This window comes from Ammospiza nelsoni, chromosome 6 (genome assembly GCF_027579445.1).
Source record: "Ammospiza nelsoni isolate bAmmNel1 chromosome 6, bAmmNel1.pri, whole genome shotgun sequence".
NCBI classification, from domain to species: Eukaryota; Metazoa; Chordata; class Aves; order Passeriformes; family Passerellidae; genus Ammospiza; species Ammospiza nelsoni.
The window spans coordinates 52,265,424-52,286,229 of NC_080638.1; the positions used below are offsets into that span (position 1 = coordinate 52,265,424).

Sequence of the window (20,806 nt, forward strand, 5' to 3'; positions counted from 1 at the left end):
GCACAGACCAAATCCATGCACACAGCAGAGCTCAGTGCAAGTCTTCCCTGGAGAATGTGAGGCTACAGAAGTGATGCCCGTGAAGCTCTCTGAAACCAACACCCAACATTTCTCAGAGATTTCATTGATCTTCTTCACACTGCACAACTAAAACTTCCAGAACCCAGCTGCACCTGTGAGAAAGGTTCACACCATCCCCACCAGGCTTTGTGGGGTCTTTGCCACTGTGGCCACACCACAGACACCTACCAGCACTGGAGAGCAGGACTGAGTGGCCTTTTCTGGTAGTGGCATTTGCTACAACCTCTCCCCAGACAATATAAACCAGGGCAACAAAAGTTGTGGGTTGCCAGAATTGCTGCCAGAGACTTTGCCAGCACAGTGATGCCAGCCAAGAGCATGACCTTCTAGCTGACATGGTCACACCAACAAAGCATCACAGCATAAACTGTGTCAAAAAAACTAAAAACAGGAGTTATTTCTCCTCAGAGAAAAGAAAATGGAGAGAGTGATGAATACTGATGGGTTAGCAATGTCAGAAGCATATCATTTTCCAACTGGAAATACAGATCATACCCTTCCCTAGAAAACCAAAGTCAAAACAACAACAAAAAAACCCCACATATATGGCTATTATAGCAATACCCTTATCTCCCTTTGCTTTCCTCCCACTGGAGTGTGGCTTGTGAGATGGTATTTCTTGATCTCTAAAAATAAGAAAAGCTCTCTTCATTAACCTGTTCAAACAAGTCACTGGAAAAACAGAAGTGTGAACCCCAGCACACCTGTGCTGCAGGTGACATGTACAGTGCAGAGCAGCTGCCAGGCATGGGCTGGGGAGCTTTTGCCTGTCCCACTGGGGCTTTCTTCTAAAGTGCTTCTAGGGAAAGGATATGTGGGAAGCAGGAGAAAAAGTGCAAGCTTGAGATCCCCTGCAACATCTGGATTCCAGAAGGGGCTACAAAGGCACCACCTCTCAGCACACCTTCACTCCAGAGATGCTGGAGAAGATAAAGCAACAAATCTCACTGAGGATGCAGCAGCCAGCAAAATGGTATTGTGTCACTGGCCACTGGAATATAAATCCATCCATAAAGCTTGCAAATATCCTTTGCAGCACCAGCCTTCTCAGGTTTCTCTGGATGAAGCACTATTTCAGCTCTATGTTTAGCAGTTGGAAGGAAGCCAGGAAGACTTCCATAACCACCCCTGATTTGTTAATCCCTTAATGCACAGGCACTGTTTGTTACTTAGGACGTCAGGTTTCATCACCCCTCAGCACACTGGTGATAGAACTTCTTGACACCAGGCTGCAAATATTATTGCAAAGTCAATACTCCCAGGGAGAAAGCCAAGCAGAGCTGAAATGTGACTTTGGTGTTGACAAGCCAGTTTGGCACTGCAGAGTTCAAACAGCCAGGATCACCTGGCAACTTTGAAAACAGGAGAAAGTTTGCCAGGATCCTTTCTGAGTAGAGTCTTATCCCAAAATCCACATGGTAACAGCCAAACACTTCCCAGTCAGACAAAGCAAGTAAAAACACAGTAAGTGGATTATGCTTTCTGGGAAAGTGCTGGGAACTGTATGTACATATGCATGTGAGCCTGTGTCTATACAGATTTTTCTAATCTTTCTCATTAAAAGAGAAAAAAATCCAGATGTGGGTGTGTAGCATGACAGGCTGGAGGTGATGCAGCTCAGTATTCCCAGGGAGTTCAGCCAGCCCATGGCAGCTTCAACAGTCCTGTTGCCCTAAGGACAACTAAGTCCCTGCTTATAATAAAAGAAAGTTATTTCCTGAATGTAATCTAAATCAAGTTGGGTCCTGGTGTTTCTGGAGAGCCATTCAAACATCACACAGGAGCTGCACAGCACATCAGAGCCAGGCCAGGCTGGCATCAGTGCCTGCTGCCACTGAGGATGTGACTGGCCTTCTCCAGAACACAGAGCTATTTTAAGGTAATTTCCCACCCTCCTGGATTCAAATATTTGTAATAATACAGCCCAAAAGGTGATGACACCTGAGGACAGTGGAGGAAAAGGCACAGCCCTCACACCCAGGGCAGCATGAAGGTGAAGGGCTGATGAGCCTCAAGCAGCCCTGCACAACCCAAAATTAACTGGGTTTCATCCTCCCAAAGCAACAAGCCCATGCAGCTATGCAGACCCTGTTCATGTTCACCATTAGTTACCAACTTCTTCCTGACCTCCCAAGGCAGATGTGACAGAGTAAAGTGCTTGGCTGTGGCAGGACAAAGCCAGGCCAAGGGCACACTGAGCCCATCCCTGAACCCATGCACATCCATCTGCCTGTCAATAGCTCCAATTAAAGCCACCAGACACCAGCTCAGTCACAGTTTGGGAGAAAGACAGGGGGACTTAAAATCAAACTAGCAATCAATTAATACATGAAGCAACTACAAAGCTGGTGAGTAGAGCACCCTTTGGGGTTTAACCCTTTGGTGCCCTCTGAGTTTTTTTTCATGGCTAGTAATGCCAACAAGTATGCTGGGAGAAAGGAGTAATCTTTAAAAAAAGCTCAGAGTCAGGTAAAAATATGCATTTAAAAAAAAAATTGACAAAACGATGTTATTAAAATTTCAGTACACATAGAGCTCTCTATTATTTTTGTGAGTTTATTTTAAATGAGAATGTTTTAAAAATGTGACCTGGAACAATCTATTCTCTGATTTGGTGAAATGCAAAGAACAGCACAACTGGAAAAAAGGCATTTAAAAAAAATATTACCAGGGCTTTTCTACTTCCAGCCCTTATAATTGGGAAGAATCTGGAACAAAATTACTGTGAAACATAGTGCTTGAAATAAGAAGCAAAGTATAGGGAAAAAATCTTTACAAATCACAGGAAGGTAGAACATAAAAGCAGTGAAAGGATGCAAAGAACAGGTAAAAAAAGGATCATTTTTCCAATGGTTTAAATAGACAGTGCCTTATTAAATGCAGCAGAGCTGCCCCTGTTTACACCAACTGCTGTGTTTCACAGGGGATCCAGAGGACATCCCAGGCAGAATGGCTGTTTTCTTCTCACTGCTTGACATTGCTATATAAAGACAGGTAAGCAGCATGAGTGATCAAAAGCACAGTGGCACGTGGAGTAGACTTTGAAAGGGAGATGCAAGCAAAAAGTGCCCCTTTAGAGAGTCTGTTCAGATTTAAGTAAGATCTCAAATAAAAGCTGGGAGCCTGCACCACACACAACTATTCCCAAGGCTGTCCTTTGACAACAGTCTCCTCTTTCAACAAGATAAAAGTCAATGTAAATGGGCAAGGAAGGCAAAATCCTACAGCAAGGACAGGCAAAGCTGGACTCTCATGGCATCCCCAGGAGCAGAGGTGGGTCAAGGAGCTCTGCAGGGAGGCATTAATGCATCTCTGAAACACACACAGACACTCACAGAGGATTCACTTTTTTTCCCTATATTTTTTTAATTTTAACAAAAGGAGACCAAATTCTATCTATTTTTTAACTTCAACAAAAGGATCACACAATTCTATCTATGAATTGTGTTCTTCCTGCACAGGATGTTTACCAAAAGCCAGTGTGCATCAACATGGGCAGTCAGACACAACCATACGGAAACAGGAGAACTGGGGCACACTAGTATCTATTAGGCAATAAAACCTACCTGGGAAAGGAGCTTGTTGTCATCCTCCAGGAGCTTCACTTTTGTTTCAAGTTGCCTGATATAGTTGGAAGATGAATCTTTAGGAAAAGAGAAAAAAAAAACACATTTAAGTTTCTTGTGGTACAGGCAAGTTTTGTGTCAGAAGCAACATGTTTTCCTACTCTGTAAAAGGCAAGTTTGGGAATGACTTGATGAATGAAACCCTATGTGTGTAGGGTGATGGGGGACTCCATCAAAGGTTTTTTTCATTAAAATGTTGAGATTCAGCAACAGCAATATCTTCTGTGGATCTGCATCAATACCAGTTTGAGAGGTGGGTGATAGAGAAGGAAAGTGAAGTTGAAACCCTGTGTTTTGTATTTTCATAAAAGTAATTTCCTAGTTTTGAAAGCTATTCCCATTCATCTACACTGCACCAAAATACTCCACAGCAGAACAAGATGTTTTCTTTTAGGTTTGAATAAACAACCCCTCCAGACACGTGCCTTTTTCTTTCAAAAAACAACTGAGAAACTCACAAAACCAAGCTGTTGGCACAGCTCTAAGAGGAGGTCAGTGCCACAGCTCCCAGTGCTGTAAAAGGGAGAGAAGTGTATTCAGCAGGGCCACAGAGCTGCAGCATGCACACAGCCTGACACACACAACAAGTGCCTGCCCAGGACATCTGTTTTTTCCAGTGGAAGCATGTGACACTAACCAGAAAAACACCAGGACAATAAAACAGGGAATACCCTCACATAAAATGGTAATATTCAACCTGAAGGAATGCAATGGCCAGTTTAGCACTGCAGCAGCACCAGACAGGGTGGCCTGGCACAGAGGATAAGTCACTGGAGAGCTCTGTGGGTGGCTGACTGCTCTCCAAAGCATCTGGCTCTTGTTTTGAACCATGCCTAGAAGAAACACATCTGAAAATTTCACAGGGAAGAAAATAAAGGACACCGGGACAAGCTTTTCTCCAGTCTCATTACAGCTTGATGAGTTCCCCCACTACAACTGGATCTTTGCAAAATTTCTCCTCCACTTGTAATTTGAGTAGCAGAGGCCATTAGCTGCCACAGCAGGAGAAAGATTTGAAACATAAATATATTAAAAACTCCAAACATTTTCCACACTGCTAAAGGGGCTCTAAAAAGTGCAAAATTACAACTTCCCTCATCTCATTTATTATGGTGTGACTGCAGAAGCCACTGCCCCACCCCAGGACTTCCTGCTGAGCATGAATGGACAAGGAACCAGGTGCTGAGTGGGGTGTGCTGCTGTGGCCCCAGCACCTTTTGGGATAGCTCTCCATGGAAAGCAGGCACCTCTGGCTATAGCTCTGGCACAGGAACACTCAGCAGGCACAGGGGTGAGGTTTGGGCTGCTGTGGCACCAGCACATTTTGGGATCAGCCCCCCATGGAAAGCAGGCACCTCTGGCTATAGCTCTGGCACAGGAACACTCAGCAGGCACAGGGGTGAGGTTTGGGCTGGCTCTGTGCTGAACAGCTCCTCTCTGTCTCTGTGGCTGCCAAAGGCTCTCAGCTCTAAGGCTGAATGCTCCTCTGGCCCCTCAGCAGAAGGGCCAGCAGGGGAGCCACAGCTAATCACTGACACTGCCTTGGCCACTCAAGGGATAAACTGGAATATGCTCAAAGAAGTGCCAACAGACCAGTGCCAAAGCACACAAAGGAACAGCAGGATGGATCTGAGTCAAGTGCCCATCTAAAGCACACTCTCAGAGGAAAAATGCTCAGTTTTCTGACTGGATTATGCTTTGTTCAAACCCAGGAAATCCAAACAAGTCCTCATGAGAAAGGTTAAGAAGACACTGTAGGGAGCTATGTAAGTTCAGTGAACAGCTTAAGTGGTGGCAACGTTCACAGCAACACCAGCTTGAGCTGCAGGGAGCACAAACTCAGCCCAACAACCACCCCAACATGGGGGAGTCTCCAGGTCAGAGGAGAGAGCAAACCAAGCAGTTACAGAATCAATCTAAAGCACTTTCCTGCGAAGGCCTCGTGCACCACAGCATTACCCGTGCACAGCTAAGGGTGGTGAGCAGAATGCTGCTGCAGATTGGTGCTGAATGCAGCAAGATTTCAGGATCAGCTTGAAGGACCTGCTGAATCAGTAATGAACCTGTCCTCCAGCAGGGTGCAAGGGGAGTTTGAGATTGTCAAAGCCAGGAGGACCATGGATTCTTTGGTCTGACCTCCTCTGTGCCCCAGGCCATCCCACTTTGTTAACTTACCCCTAATATCAGTACAACAATACCCATTTGGCTAAACAGCTCCAAAACCAGTCTCCAGCTCTGTCTGAAGACAACCAGAGACTACTGGCTGTGTGCTGAATACAACAGCTTCCACTGGCAGATCTGGTCAGATAAGGTGTCCTTCCCACCTGCATTCCAGCTCCGCCAGTACCCTCATTGTGCCAGCAGCTACAAGGAATTTAGGTTAAGAGGATGAATGGTGATGCAAAAGCTGCCATGTTCAGGCTCTGAATGCTACCAGGACTGACTGTCTGGCTGATGAAAAGAATAGGGCATGACTGCCAAAGAAAAGGAAATAGAGAATTATTGCCTCTCTGTGGTTTCATACCCCTTACCAAAAAAAAGGATATTCCTCGGGCAGGCAAGCCCTGCATTCTTGGGAACCAATGCCCACCACTGGCTCTGAAAGCCTGACCTGAGAACTGCTAGAATTCTTCAGACACCACTGTTCAAACCCAAACCATGCTTGATGTCTGACCTCAGCCAGAAAACACCCTATGAAAACATAAAATATACACAGGGAAAAAATAGAAAAAAACCCCAAATGAGTGCTCAGAGCCATCCCAGTCTTTGCTATGCCCTCAGAGAGGAATCAGCTCCATCTTCTGGACCTGCCTGTGTTGAGGCAGGTGCCAGATGAACCATTTGCATCTTGATCTCAGTTCTAAAAAAGCCCATAACTCTCACAGCAGCAGCCAATAACACTGCCAGGCTAAGCAGTGAAACTCCAGGCTAGGTCTCACCCATGTTATATCAAGAAATACATTCCCAACATTTTTCTGCCTCTGACCTTTCTCTTATCAGTGAGCTTCCGTCCTCTCCTGCCTCCCCCAGAGCCAGGAGACAAGGAGAGGCTCACTGACCATCCAGGACAGGCAGCAGAGCTGGATCACTGACTGATCAGACCCTCACATCCCTTTTCATCAGAAATCATACAAATGGTCCTCACTGCTGTGCCAAAGCTGTGAGCAGGGCTCCACCCTCACCAGCCCCAAAGCACTCTCCTCAGTGGCTGCAGCAGCTCCCAGACTCAGGCCCTGGAGCAGTGTAACCCTGCACAGCCACCCAGCCACACCTCATGGCACTGACTTTGAGTCCACTCATACCTGCTAGTGCCCTGCTGGTGACCAGACCAGCATGGTGGCCAAGGACACGTGGTCAAGGATAACCTTTCTGGCACTTTCAGTGCTGCCTGGGATGCCATTGGGGCCAACATCCTCCTCTAGTTACCCCTTGGGGCCATGAGAACCAGCTGCACAAGCAGTGGGTGCCTCAGTGGGCCAGATGGCACCAGAGGGAAGGAAATTTCCCATCACAACATTTCACATCCCACTCAGCAGCCTCCCTCCCTGTGGCAGCCATCACACAGCAGAGGAGGCTGGGGAGAGGCAGAACGTGCCCTGCCAGGCTGCTGCCCACGACAGGGAAAACTGCAATCCCCATCAGCCATCCTCACTTGCACCACGTAAATTCTACAAGCTAAATTGTTCACAGAGCTGAGAAACCTGAAGTCCTGTTTCTTTACAAAGCCTTAGGAAAACTAATTGGATGTAGAGCTCCCCACATTATGTCCACGAGCTGCACTCCAGCTCAGGAAGGTTCATTACTGTTATTATCCACCCTCCTCAAGATTTACTGTTCTAAAAAACATACTCCATCTGGAATGGGATGCAATTCAGCTTGGGTGTAATCTAGCTGAGTAACTTTTCTCCACACAGATAAACCACTTAATACTCATTACAGCTAAATGGAGGCAAGACAAATCAGTCTACCTTGTTTTAACTCAATGGTCTCTTGGAGAGCAGGGAACTGCCTGGCTCCTCAAGCTTTGTAAAAACATAAATTAGAAATTGTTTTTACAAACAGAACAATCTTGCAGCCTGCAGAGCACAGAACAGTGTAATTTTAAAAGACACTTGTAGCCTTTCTGATTCTCATCTGAGATTTCAGAGGAATCTGGCAGAGGGGTAAATATAATAAATTACACATTTATTTTGACAGCAGCAAAATAAATGGTTTCATTTCCTTGCATGCCACTTCTCCAACCACAGTAATGCAGAGCAGAGGTTTGTGTGGTAGCTGCAAGGTTGGGATTGAGACACTTTTATTTAAGATCTTCTCATAATGAGGTGCTAGCACCTAAATGAATATAAGGAAAAAGCTGCCCTTTACTTAGGGCAGCTCACACCAGAGATGTCAGAAAAGGTTAATGTAGGTGTCTGTGAGAGGAGAAAATTGTCAAGAGCCCTTTGATAGGACTCATTCCCAGCAGGACAGTCCTTACACCCAGCCGGGGCAATATCAAACAAAATGACACAAGCAGACCTGAACGAACAGAGCTTTAGTTCTCTTCCACAGCACCCCACTGAGGTTTGATTTGTCACAGAATCACAGAATCACAGAATTTTCAAGACTGGAAGAGACCTATAAGATCATCTAGTCCAGCCGATGTTCTAACTGTTCAACTAGATCATGGCAGCAAGTGCCACATCCAGTCTTTTTTTAAATTCTTCAAGGGATGATGCCTCTACCACCTCACTGGGTAAATGATTCCAGTTTCTGACCACTCTTTCTGTGAAGTATTTCCTTCTTACTTCTAACTTACATCTAGCTTGACGCAACTTGAGACTGTGTCCTCTTGTTCTATCCGTTGTCGCCCGGAGAAAGAGGCCGACCCCCAGCTCACCACAGCCACCCTTCAGGAAGTTGTAGAGAGTGATGAGGTCACCCCTTAGTCTCCTTTTCTCCAGGCTGAACAACCCCAGCTCCCTCAGTCGCTCTTCATATGGCTTGTGTTCCAAGCCCCTTATTAGTTTCGTTGCTCTCCTCTGGACACGCTCAAGTAACTCAACGTCCCTCTTAAAGTGAGGGGCCCAGAACTGAATACAGTACTCCAAGTGAGGCCTCACCAGTGCCTTGTCCTTTTGTCTCGGGGCCTCTCACTGGTCAGAGACACCCCGAGATAAGTTAAAGTCTCTTTTCCCAGCCCAGCACTTGAAGAAGGAGCCAGGGCTCTTCATTTCTCAGTCTCAAGGTTATTTATTGTATCTTATCTATAAAATTCTTTCTCCTGTCCTGCTGAAGTCCACTCAGCAAGACAGTCCAGGCACTCTGCCTGCCTCCAGGCGGTGTTGTGTCTTTATACTAAAAATTACATATACAATGTTTACAATCACTTTCCAATACCTATCACCTACGTTAGACAGTGAGCTTCTTCTCTAAACCAATCTAAAAGTGCCAACATCACAGCAGAAGATGGAGGCCAAGAAGAAGAAAAAGGAGAAAGGCTGGACATGCCCAGATCCCTCCATCTTGCCCCCTGAACCCCCATTCTAAAAACCCCAAAAATCTATTTTTGACCCCATGATAAATTCACTATCGTTCTACTCAAATGTCGTGGCCTGCAGATCTTCATCTAAGGTTGGTAACTTGCTCCATGGGTCATAATCAAAAGCACACAGGCATCTTGGGCTCTGTGCCAGGGTCTCTGAGCCCCCTGCCAGGGGTCTTGGCTGCTCAGGACAGCCAGAGGGATGTTCTGGGTTCCAACACTCTTGATTTGCCTTTTTGCTACAAAGCACAGGTTACACAGAGCCCAGCTGGAGTGCTGGCTGGCAGGCCAGGGCATGGTGCCCCACTGCAGCTCTGTCCCCCCATGCAGCTCAGAAGCGCCCCACACACCCAGCAGCCAGGCTGGACACCCCCTGCTTCCATGCACTTCTTCCCCAGGAGCTCCTTTAACTGAGCTTGATTCATGACAGCAAAGCACAGCTATATGTTGTCAATGTCCTGCAAACAAGGCTCCTCCTATCCTCATAAAAAGCAGCATCCCTAAAGGATTCTCCCAAACCACAGAGGAAAGGCACACGAAGGAATGATGCTCTGCCAGCTGCCTTCTTTGCATGATAGAATGCTGACATTTTCTCTTCCTCTCCTTCCATCAAAGATCATCTCATAAGAAGGCCTTCACCTGTGCTCAATAAAACACTTTGCTGTTTGTTGGCAGTTTCATTATCACATCTCTGCTCTTCCCCACTATATTTCATATTCGTAGTGCTCTACTGGTCTTGCTTCTTGACACACACAAGCAGGCTGAAAAATGGCCAGTGGTTATATCTTGTAAAGAAGATGATTTATTAAAGCAACAGCACTCTTTCAGAGGAGTTGGAAAGCAGATGAAACTCACACATCTTGAATATTGTCATTAAGGGAAACTATTGGGAGAGATGGACAAATGCACCACCCTTGGTTTTCCTAGGCAGCCCCCATCTTTCTGTCCCTACCAGAAAACCCCAATCCCAAAGTCCTGTTTCACACTGGTATGCAAGGCAAGATTTCACAACAGGCTGAAGTCAGTGGATGGCTCAAATGTGAGCAGGGGCACCACAAAGCCAAAGCTGAGTTCCTTTGGTTTCACAGGTGCTGCCCTCTGCTATGGCACCACCAGAGGTTTCAGGGAATGCTCTTTGGTCGGCCTTGGTGCAGAATCTCAGAATAATCTGTGTGGAAGGGACCTTGAACAGTCACCTAGTACAGCCCTGCAGCAAGCAGGGACATCCTCAACTACATCAGGCTGCCCAGAGCCTCATCCACATGCCCTTGAATGTTTCCAAGGATGTCCTCTGGGACAACCTGTGACAGCATTCCACCACTCTCACTGTACTAACTTCTTTCCTTATACCTAACCTAAGCCTGACCTCTGTCAGTCCAAAGCCATTAACCCATCTCCTTATCACTATATACCCCTGTAGAAAGTTCCTCTCCAGCTCTCTCATAGCCCCCTTTGGGTACTGAAAAGCTGCTCCAAGACTCCTTGGAGCCTTCTCTTTTCCAGGCTGAACAACCCCAACTGTCTCAGCTTCTCCTCAGAGGAGAGGTGTTCCAGCTCCCTGATCATCTTCACATCTTCATGATCATCGTGTCCAAAATATCATACTCTGCTATTCCCAAATCCCATGCCTTTCCAGTAGCATCTTAGTCACAATTTGGGGTCTCCCTTGAGATGTGGTAAGAGAATACACAACAACGAGGTCTATGGTAAATAGAAGCTCCCAGTGTTTTGTACCTCTGTAAGATATTCAGCAAGCAAACCACACCAACCTGCTCTTGCTCTTGTCCCACCACCTCATTCACTGTGGCTTGTGCAGGGAGAATTTCCTCTGCACTCTGTCAGCCACTGTTAAAGAGATGGCAGGAATGCACTCACAGAAAGAGAACTAAGGCCAAATCGTAAATATTTCCATAGCTGAGGTGCAGCACATCTACAGAACACACTGCCTTAGACTACACTAAATAAATAAAAGGCCCATCTGCAGCATCCAAAGCCACCCACAAGAACATCTGTCTGAATGAGCCTGGTAGGATGAGGCCTCATTCTCAAGGTGCAGGTGATAGCTCAGGCATAGCTCAGGTACTCAAACACCAGTCAAAACAGCAGAGAAGGGTGCAGCCAGTCCAATCACGAATAACAAAGAAATATAGTCTCAGAATAACACACATTTTTAACTCTAACAAGACTGGCTATGCACAGGCAACATGGCTGTGTGCAGCTCTGGCAGGATGGAACATATGCTGCTGCAGCTATTTAATTAACATTTCATAGCAAGCCTCTAACTACGAGCTCTGAAGGTTTCCAAGACTGCATGTTCCTGACTCAGTTTCAGTTCATTAGACCTCTCAGGGTGCTCAGCAGCCTCAAGCTGGTCTGCAAGAGTCTGGTACGGTCTCTCCTGACCCTGGTTGTTACAGCTCACTACTGTGACTCCCAGCCATGACATCATCTCTGCACACAGCAAAATATCTGCCCACAATGACTGCCAACAGTTGAGGAGCTCCTGAAATCAGGATTTCACTAGGAGGTGGCTGATAGGGAAGGAGCAGTGTGTCCATGTGCTGCAGCATGGTGGCTGCCAGTTTCTCCTTCCTTGCTTGGGTGATGTGGACATGACAATTTCTGTGGGGGCTGTCCCTCTATCACAGCACAGAACAGCAGCCACCACTGGAGAACATCTGCATCTGAGGATGTCCAACCCCCACAACCATGAAACCTGCCAAACAGGAACGTGGTAAAACTCCTCCCAGTCCTGTCATCTGAAACCACACCTTCCTCCTCCTGAGGGACAACCAGGAGCTGCACTTCTGCTGCTGGCAGTTGGCAGTGCTGCTGTGGCTCTCCACAGCCCTCCTGTAAGCCTGCATGCAGAGGATAGCACCTTCACCAGGCTTCTCAGAGGTGCTGCCTGTGTGACAGACTGCCTCAGCCCTGGCACCAGTCACTGCTGCCCAGCCAGGTTTCCCGGGGAGATCTTCCCTGCTATTCCCCCAGAAATTCTGAAGGTAAACAGCCAAGGAAAAAAAGGTGTTTGCTTTATAAGTTGTGTTTAATGCCTGACTGTGGGCATCACCCTGAGAAAAATCAGTGTGAGTTTCTGATGGTTCAGCCTCAGACTAAGCCTTCAGTCAAGAGTGAATAGACTGTAATTAGATGAAATAAGCAAACACACTGATAGAAATATTAATTTCCAAGACACGCACAGCCAGACAGCCTTGACTGGTGTTCATGTAACAGAGAAAAGCTGATTTGCATCCCCTGCAGTGCTCTCCCTCCCTGTACATGGAAGCCTGCCCTGTCTGAGAAAGCAGGTGCTCTCCAGATCAATCCCAGGTGCTGTAATACCTGCAGCACCCATCACAGCCCACTGACACCAGGCAGAATCCAGGGTCTCCTTGGCCTCTTTAAGAAGCCATTTGCTGGGCAAGCACTAGATGTACTCAATGGTTTCTGCCTGAATGCAGAAAGGACAATTCTAAAGAAATTATGACAATGTTCAGGTTTCAGGTGGATCAGAGTGATCCTGTCTTCCAGATACTGTGGGGCAAGAATTTCTACACCAGAGCTTACTAGATGATATGAAGGGAGACAAAAGAAGATACAGTTGGAGGAAAGACAGAGGAGGATCAGACTGACTACTGGACATGATGCTGCACTCATGAAAACTTGCAAGAGAGAAAAAAATGAGTAACACCAATAAACTAGAGGCTCTTTGAGGGCCTCATGCCTTAGTTAACACAGCTTCACTCAAAAAGCTTTGCTTCCCATGTCAGAGCTGCCCTGTAGCAGTGCAGGATCTTCTGCTGTCACCAATCCAGCAGAGTAAAGCCATAGCCCACTGACCAGTGCCAAAGAAGTGACTTAGGAGATCATCATAATCTTCCTTATCCTGTACCTCTCTGCTACAGCCACAGATGGACAAGGGCTGATCTACCACAGTACGGCCTGAGCAGGACCTTCCAAGAGAGTCTAATTTTAGAAACTGAGAGATAAATCCTCTGCTTTTGATAGACCCATGGATTGATTCTCCTTGGTACAACAAACTCCTCAAACCACATGAAGGAATGGCCAAACTTGGCTCAATGTTTGGGTCCAGCTGGGTTGCTCTCTCCTGGGGGGAAAACAAAGGTGAACAGAAAGTTGTGTCACCAGTGCTTGTTAGAGGAGAGAAGCTGCAAGTCACTCACTGCTAATGGGATTCTGCAGCTTTAATGATTATGAAAAGGTTAAAATGACCTGCTAGGCACCCTCAGCTGTTTAAGCCTCTTTTCCTTCCTCGTGCTGCTTTAATCTTGATAGCACAATCACGTGACCAGGTCAGAAAAAGCCCCAAAGCCGATTAGTGTCTTTCCACTGGCTACAAAGGACTCAACATTTGGGGTAGTGTGGATCTTTCTGCAAGAGTGGCCCATTTTGCTCCACAACCTCCTTTTGGGGGCACTGATGAACACTGCAGCATGAGAGTATGGTCCCAGGGGAAATTCCCTGAAACCTATGGGACAGGCTGTACTCCTTTCTGTTTGTATCAATCCAGTTACTCAATTCCCCTCTCCCATTGCCAAAACCCAACCCTTCCTGCCTGACTTTGGATACTGCTGAGGTCGCTGCTCTCCCTGTCTCTACAGCATCAACCCAAGGCTCAGTCCATCCCACTGCCAGCCTGCCACACTCACAGCCTCTGCCAAGGTGATCCCAAACCTTTATGGCAGCATCCTTTGATTCCTCATTCAGCACACAGCAGTCCTGAGAAAAAGGATCTTGGAGACTACATTGCAACTTGTAAACTGTGCATGAACCAGTTGTTAGGCTGAAAACAATATCTGAGATCGTATCATGATGCAGAAACAAGAGACCTGTATGTAAACAAGGGAAATAATCCTCCCTTACCAGTACTATTAAAGATCTTGGATACAGATCTGTGTCCACTTTTAGGCATCACGCTTCAAGACTCATGCAGGCTATTTGGAAAAAATTCAGGAGAGAAATAAGGAGGATCAGAGTGTGGAAAGTACAGTCTAGCAGGAGAGCTTGAAAGAATCCAGCTTGCTTAGCCTGGGGAAGAAAAGACCAAACATAGATAAAGTAAACGACTCAAACATGTAAATGATTGCCAGAAGAATTAAAAAGTTAATAAATTGTACTCCATCTCCATCCAGGAAGAGCAAGGTCTCTAATATCAGCAATATTTAGGGGTAGAAGAGGTTGCCTTGGGAGGCAGTGGAATTGCCATTGATGATGACTTTCACAAGCAGGTTAAACAAACATCTGTCAGGAGCAGTTTAGGTAGAGCCGAGTCTGACCTGGGGCAAAGGGATTGCTTAGGTGAAACTGAGAGCCCTTCAACCCTGTTTTCCATGTCTACCCTGTGCAATATCACATGAGGAAAAACTGTGGATGTTTCACTTTAATTCCAGAAAGCAAACATCACGAGTTACTTGAAGGCAAAAAATGAAATCACTAAGCAGCCTCTGTTGTCTTGTCAGATTCGGCAATCTGAAACCATCCATGCCTTTTGGTTTTCCATCACCTGCAGAAAGTCTCACCTAATTGCAGAGTGGCTGGCAAAGGAGAAAAGAGAGCTGGAAAGACTGTGGGGAGAAGAACAAGTGCTGGGGTAAAGCTCTCTGACACTACTGGGATGTTTGCAATAAAAAAGTTATATTAGAAACAGATGGCTGTGTAAAATACAGACAGAGGTTTCAAAAGTACTTCCCCACCAAAAAAGAGGGTTTTTATCTTTAAGAGTTATCCAGCTTTTCCACATAAATTCACAGTCCTAAATCACAGAAGGCCAACATGCACGAGGCTTGGTATGACTATAGTAACAACATATGGTCTCTAGCTGAAGAAGCTTAAAAAAGAGGCTGCTCAGTGTATGTAGGGAAGCTGGAGAATGCCAGGAAACCACGTGGGTGAGGAAGCAGCCTCAGAAGCACTGACAGTCCAACTGTGGTCAAGGCTTGGAGGCACCCTGTCAGAGGAAAGGGCTGGAGAAGGCTACAGAGACAGCACAGTCTGTGTCTATGGGTCTTTGGGCAGCACAAATGAAAGCACTGATTTGAAAAGTGAGGATGGGAAATGGAGACTGGGTTGTTTTAAGCTATTTTAATAACCCAGAAACCCCCACAATAAATTGCTAACTTCCCCAAAACAACCACGTGGTCTTTTCAGACTGGAACGTAGCTAGCAGAAGCCCAAATCCTCTTGGGTTCATGCCAAAAGAACTTCAAACAAAAAAGAATTGCAAATGAAAGTCAGGCTGGGTTCAGAGTCCTCTGCCACCCTGTCACAGTCAGAAAGCCCTGGAAATATGGCCTGTCTGAAATGTTTGCATGCACAGCTGTCCTGCTAAATTATCTCTTACAAATCCACTGAAATGAGCACAAGTGCTTCCAGAATCTCCTCCCCGGTCCCCAGTTTGCACTATTGCTGCTCCACTTCTCAGCAAGGAGAAAAAGAGTGAGCATCCACAATGAGCATTTTTCTCTTTCATCTCATCACACTAATCAAAGTTGCACAGGATGTTTGCCCCCAGATCAGATCCCACCTGAACACATGCAGATTTCATCCCACCCTTGGAGGATTTAGTGGGATTGTTGCAGTTCCAAAAGCTTCCCCAGATTTGACCAGACCTTTGCTGAAATGTCTCTATTTTCATGGCAAACTTCAAACTATCCATGGTTCAAAACCCAGTGAGAAAGACACGAGGTTAATCCAAAGGCTTGTGAAAGAGAACAGTTGTAAATGAGCTTTGCTTTGGCATTTTTGGTTTCTTTGAATCCTTTAACACGTTCTCCTGGATAGATTAACATTACCTCCTAGGTAAGAAACACTTCCAAGTTTTGGATGGCTGTAAATCTTCTATTCAACACTCTACATACAAATGGGACAGTAGATTTTATGCAGAAATTCGCACTGCCAGGAATTCTGCTTAGAAACTGATAGCACAAAGCAATCCAGCTGCAGAAGGGCTCTCTTAGCTTACAAAACTATTTCCTAAGCAACCTGTGAGGGGAAAGGCAGATTACCAGATTAATTGATGGGGGTTATTTTGTTGAAAGGGTAAACAAAATCTCAAATAGTTGCAGAAGTTTCCCTTTGCAAACATCAAGTTGAAAGTTTTGCAGGCTCTAAAAATGCATTTTGGGTTGTAAATCTTCTCCCCCCTTTTGCTTGGGAAGATTCTTCAGGACAATAAATGCAGTGAGCCTGGGAGAGGGCTGCATAATTATCCACTCCACACAATGGAAGCCAGCCTTTCCAACACAGTCCTCAACCGTCAGGAATCCAAGCTGCGTGATAATTAAAACTCAAAAAATCTTCTTCCATCCAGACAGAAATTCAACTTTCATTTCCACTCCTCAAATAACCCCACTATGTCCAGGAAGCTCCCTATTAAATTAAAAAAAAAATCTCATAGATTCAAATGATGCCCTTCTGAGTACTGACAGGAAAAATTTAATTGGCAGTGAGGAAAAACTAATGATTAGGTTAATGAAAAATAGGCTGTATTGACTCAGGCCACTCGACCATTCTGATGAGGGTAAACAGCCCCCCTTCCTCTTCCCTGCTCCCCTCGCCTTTGTCTGCAGTGAGGGCAGGGCTGAGAGCAGGAACCATTCAAAGTTGGGACAAGGCTGGAGTCAGATCAAAGTCCTTCCACCCAGGGCCCCACAGGAGCCCAGAGCTTGCTGAATGGTCTCCATGTGCCCATGAATTCATTATCCCCCCCCCTCACAGGCTGCCCTACATCTCATCTTTAACCTCAGCACTGTCTGCTCCCAGCTCTCTCCCTGAGCCTAAAGGAGTGCAATGTGGCAAAGGTGTTGATGCTTTTTGCAGCAAAAAGCATTTCCCCAGTTACAAATGGCATTTTTGCACAGGATGGCAACAAACCTCATTCCCACCTGGGGGCTGGCAGGGAGGGCTCTTGGCCAAGAGGCCAGGGAGATGCCTCATTTCACAGTGCCACACCACTTGGGATGAGGGCTGGCTGGGAAACTTTAGGTAAAGCAGCTTTTGGTAGGAAAACACTGTTTTATCAAAAGAGCTTTTTTCTTTTTTTTTATCCCACATACTCAGTTTCAAGTAATTTTTAGCTCTGGATGAAATTTCTAGTCAGACCCTCAGAGAGAAAAGGGGAGAAAGCCTAAAATAGCTGTGAGTCCATCACCAGGAAATGTCTAAATCCCTGCACACTAAGCTCTTCTGGAGTTGGGGATTGTGCATGAACGTGTCAAAGACACAAATTTCTGTGGCCAGGGATATGGAGCTTTGCTAAACTGCAGGCAGAAGCCCCACACCCAGTCCTACTTGCCAAAAATAACTGCAGTTGTGGAGTCAGTGACTCCTACCAGCAAGGATGGGCACCTGGGAAGGCTCCAGTGTTCACCTACAGCTCAGTTTGGGATTTCTCTGTGTGTTTTGCAGTTAGCTGGCTTAATGTGCTGGCCTCTCCCCGAGACCCAGTGTTTTGGGAAGAAATACTCTGCTGCAGTCCAGAGCAGAAGAGAATGTTCCCCTGTGATCTGGGGGTTTTCTGAGGAATTTATTTTCTCTTCCCCTGCCCAGTTCCTCCTTCCCATCCAGCAGCAGAAACCCCCTCAGCTTCACGCTCTCCTACTGCAGCTTATAGTTAAACATTACATATTACAGTTGTCTTCTAACTTAACTGGTTTGTGATAAACACAATCCAACGGTGGTGTGAGATCATGAGATGAAGATGTGCTTCCTCCTAAACTTCTCCAGGGACTCACTACAGTCAGGAGAAACAGCCACACATAAAGAATTATAAAGTATGCACACTTTATTCACTGTACTTCAGTGTCAAGCTGGAAGATGGCATGGATCCAATCCCTGCCAGCTTTCACCTGAGAAAACTTCAACCAAAAAACCACAAACAACTGTGCCACAGAGGAGACCCTTTATGCCATCAAATTACACAAAGAGAGCAGAGACTGTTGCCTCTGTTCTTACCTGAGGGTGAAAGGAAATTCCTTGTTTTGGGAAACAGCAATGCCCCTACTCCTACCTGCAGCCCTTTCCTGGCGTGGGAGTCAGCAAGAGGAAATTAAACAGGAGAAGGGCTGTCAAGTGGAATGTGTTGGCTATGCCAAAACAGCATGGGCTCTGTCAGGACCAGCTGGGAACAGCAGTGGGCCAACCGAAATATGCTATAACCCAGAACTGAGCAGAACAAGAACTCCAGATACCCAAGCAAGTGACACAGGGTATGGCTTAAGAATCCAAATACTGCAAATGTACAATTCATGCCTGGAAAGAAACGCTAGACAATGCATACCTAAGACTTTCATAATGCAGTGTCTGATGGGAGCAGAAACAAGGTGGAGGCACAGATTACAGTGTATCACTGGGCTGGATTGAAACAATGAGACAAGGGAACAAAACCTGTTTTAAAACAAGTTAATAGTACAGTGCTACTACAATAACAATAGGAGATATCATTTAGAAGCAGCAAGTCTACACTCAAATAAGTTCCCCTAATAATTGTAACTCACTCTTGTCCTCGCTACCACCCTGAGCCAAGAGTTTTAGGGAAGTACACTACAGAGCTGATTGATCTCTGCCAGAAATGGCCTTCACAGGGGATGCTGAGCAACCCTGGCTGTCAGGGCAGCTGTCCTGGCAGCACCCCACAGGAAAAATCCCTGGGGGTGACAGCAAACCAGGCCTGGGGTAGCCAAGGAGAGCCCAAGCTCTCATTTGGCCCCTGGGGATAATAAAATCAGTCCCACAATGATTCAGAGTGCAGGAAAAGACCTTCTGATCCACCAAGCCAAACAAGTGCTCACACAATGTTGCAAAGGGCTGTGCGAACCTTTGCCACGTTTCTCTGAGGTTGCATGCAGAAACTAAAACTATGCAACACTGCCAGCTTTCCCTGTTATTTATTAACCAGTTTATTGCCCCTCTCTCCAGCTCTTGGGCCTGGCTGCTGAGGGCACTCTGCCAGGCAGGCTGACATGGCTCTCCTAGGCCAGGCAGCCTTTGACATGTGCTTTCTTGGGCCAAGGCAGCCTTCATGGCTCACTGTCAGACCCACCACGCAGCAGCACACAGGATCCACCTCTGCCTGCTGGCTTTCAGATGCATATTCTGTGGTGGGTTCATTTTCTAGGGGTGCATGCTGCACAAAGATAGGAAACAAATCATTCACCCTAAGATAAAGGGTGTTTCATTGGTTCAGGCACAAGGACAGTGATGTAAAAATACATGGATGGTCAAAGTAACACCATTCATAAAAGCATAAATATCTTTCAGGTCATCTAGCACAGAGGTTCCCAAATTATTTGTTTGCCAGTTACTCCCACTCCCGAGAAATATGTTCTGTGCCCTCCCTCTTACAAGCCAGGCATTACATAGAAATAGCATTTTGAAAGGCCAAAAAAATTAGGGGGTGCTGTTTCAGGAGCCCTAACACCAGGGCAAGTCCCAGCTGCTCGCTTACTGGTAACATCCTGCTTTGGAAGACAGTAGCCCAACCTGAACCTCAGCTGACGACCCTGCAGCCCCCCATCCCTCCTAGAAATGCACTACCTCTGGGGAGCAGTCACATCTCCCTGGAGCCCCTGAAGTCACCGATAACATCCATCTCCTCCCCAAAGGCAGATTTTTCTCAGATTGTCATTTAAGCACAACCCAGGTAGGTAAGTGCCCATTGCTTCCCTTGAGAAGCTGTGCTGCAGCCTAACAGCTTTCACCTTGAGGAAACATTTCCTGACAACTTTCTCCTTCACCTAATTTCATCCTATTAATCCTGGTTATACAGGCTGGAGTCACCCCCCACCACACCTCCCCCACCTTGCAGAGACAGGGCTTGGTGAGTGCATCCCTGCTGAGGCTGCTTGCTCCCACTGCTGCCAGAAAAGTGGAGACCCCACCTCACACTCCCTCACTGCCAACTGAACCTCGGCAGGCATGCGAGAAATGCCTGGGAAGTTGCCTGCATGGGGGGATTTGTTCTCCCCCCCTCCTCCCCATGGCTGCCAAACACCCTCTGAATGTGGTTTTAAGTGACAGGTTGCCCCTGCCTTTCTCTAGGAAGTGCTTTGCAATGCCAATCTCCATCCCATGAAGGCACAGCCTACACAGCACTATTTGTGTTGACCAACAGGAATTTAATCAGCCAACAATAATAAAGTGGGTAATACTCAATTGTACGGAGCCGCCAGTCAGATGAAAGGATTTACAAAGGCTGGATTGATCTCCAAGCCCTGGCAGCTTTCCCACGGTCCCCTTCTAATCTGTGGAGCCAGAGAGAATGCATGAAAACTCCAAAATCTGCGTTTTCCTGCAGGGTGGGTTAAGTTCAAGTAAGTCAAGCACGTATGTGTATTTTTTTTCACGTCCCCCTGTTTTGAGGCAGGCTCTTCCCTCACCCTAAAGGAGCATCCTGCCACAGCAAAGCCCCTTGGAGACAGCCAGCTTATGTAACCAGTAATGCCATAAGCACTACAATGTCTTTAGTGACAAAAAGGCTCAACAGACTCAGACCAACTGCAGCCAATTCACTGCTGAGAGCTAAAGAGAAGAAACTGGTGTTTCACTGGGA

At 46.4% G+C, this 20,806-nt stretch overlaps 1 protein-coding gene across 2 annotated transcripts in view; it reads right to left on the reverse strand.

Annotated features, from left to right (window-relative positions):
- Positions 1 to 20,806, reverse strand: part of CCDC85C (coiled-coil domain containing 85C) — a 112,437-nt gene that overhangs the window by 39,535 nt on the left and 52,096 nt on the right. For both annotated transcript variants that reach the window (XM_059473572.1, XM_059473571.1), the window contains exon 2: positions 3,648 to 3,724. In XM_059473572.1, coding sequence (XP_059329555.1) covers positions 3,648 to 3,724 — 77 coding nt within the window. The remainder of the gene's footprint in view (positions 1 to 3,647; positions 3,725 to 20,806) is intronic.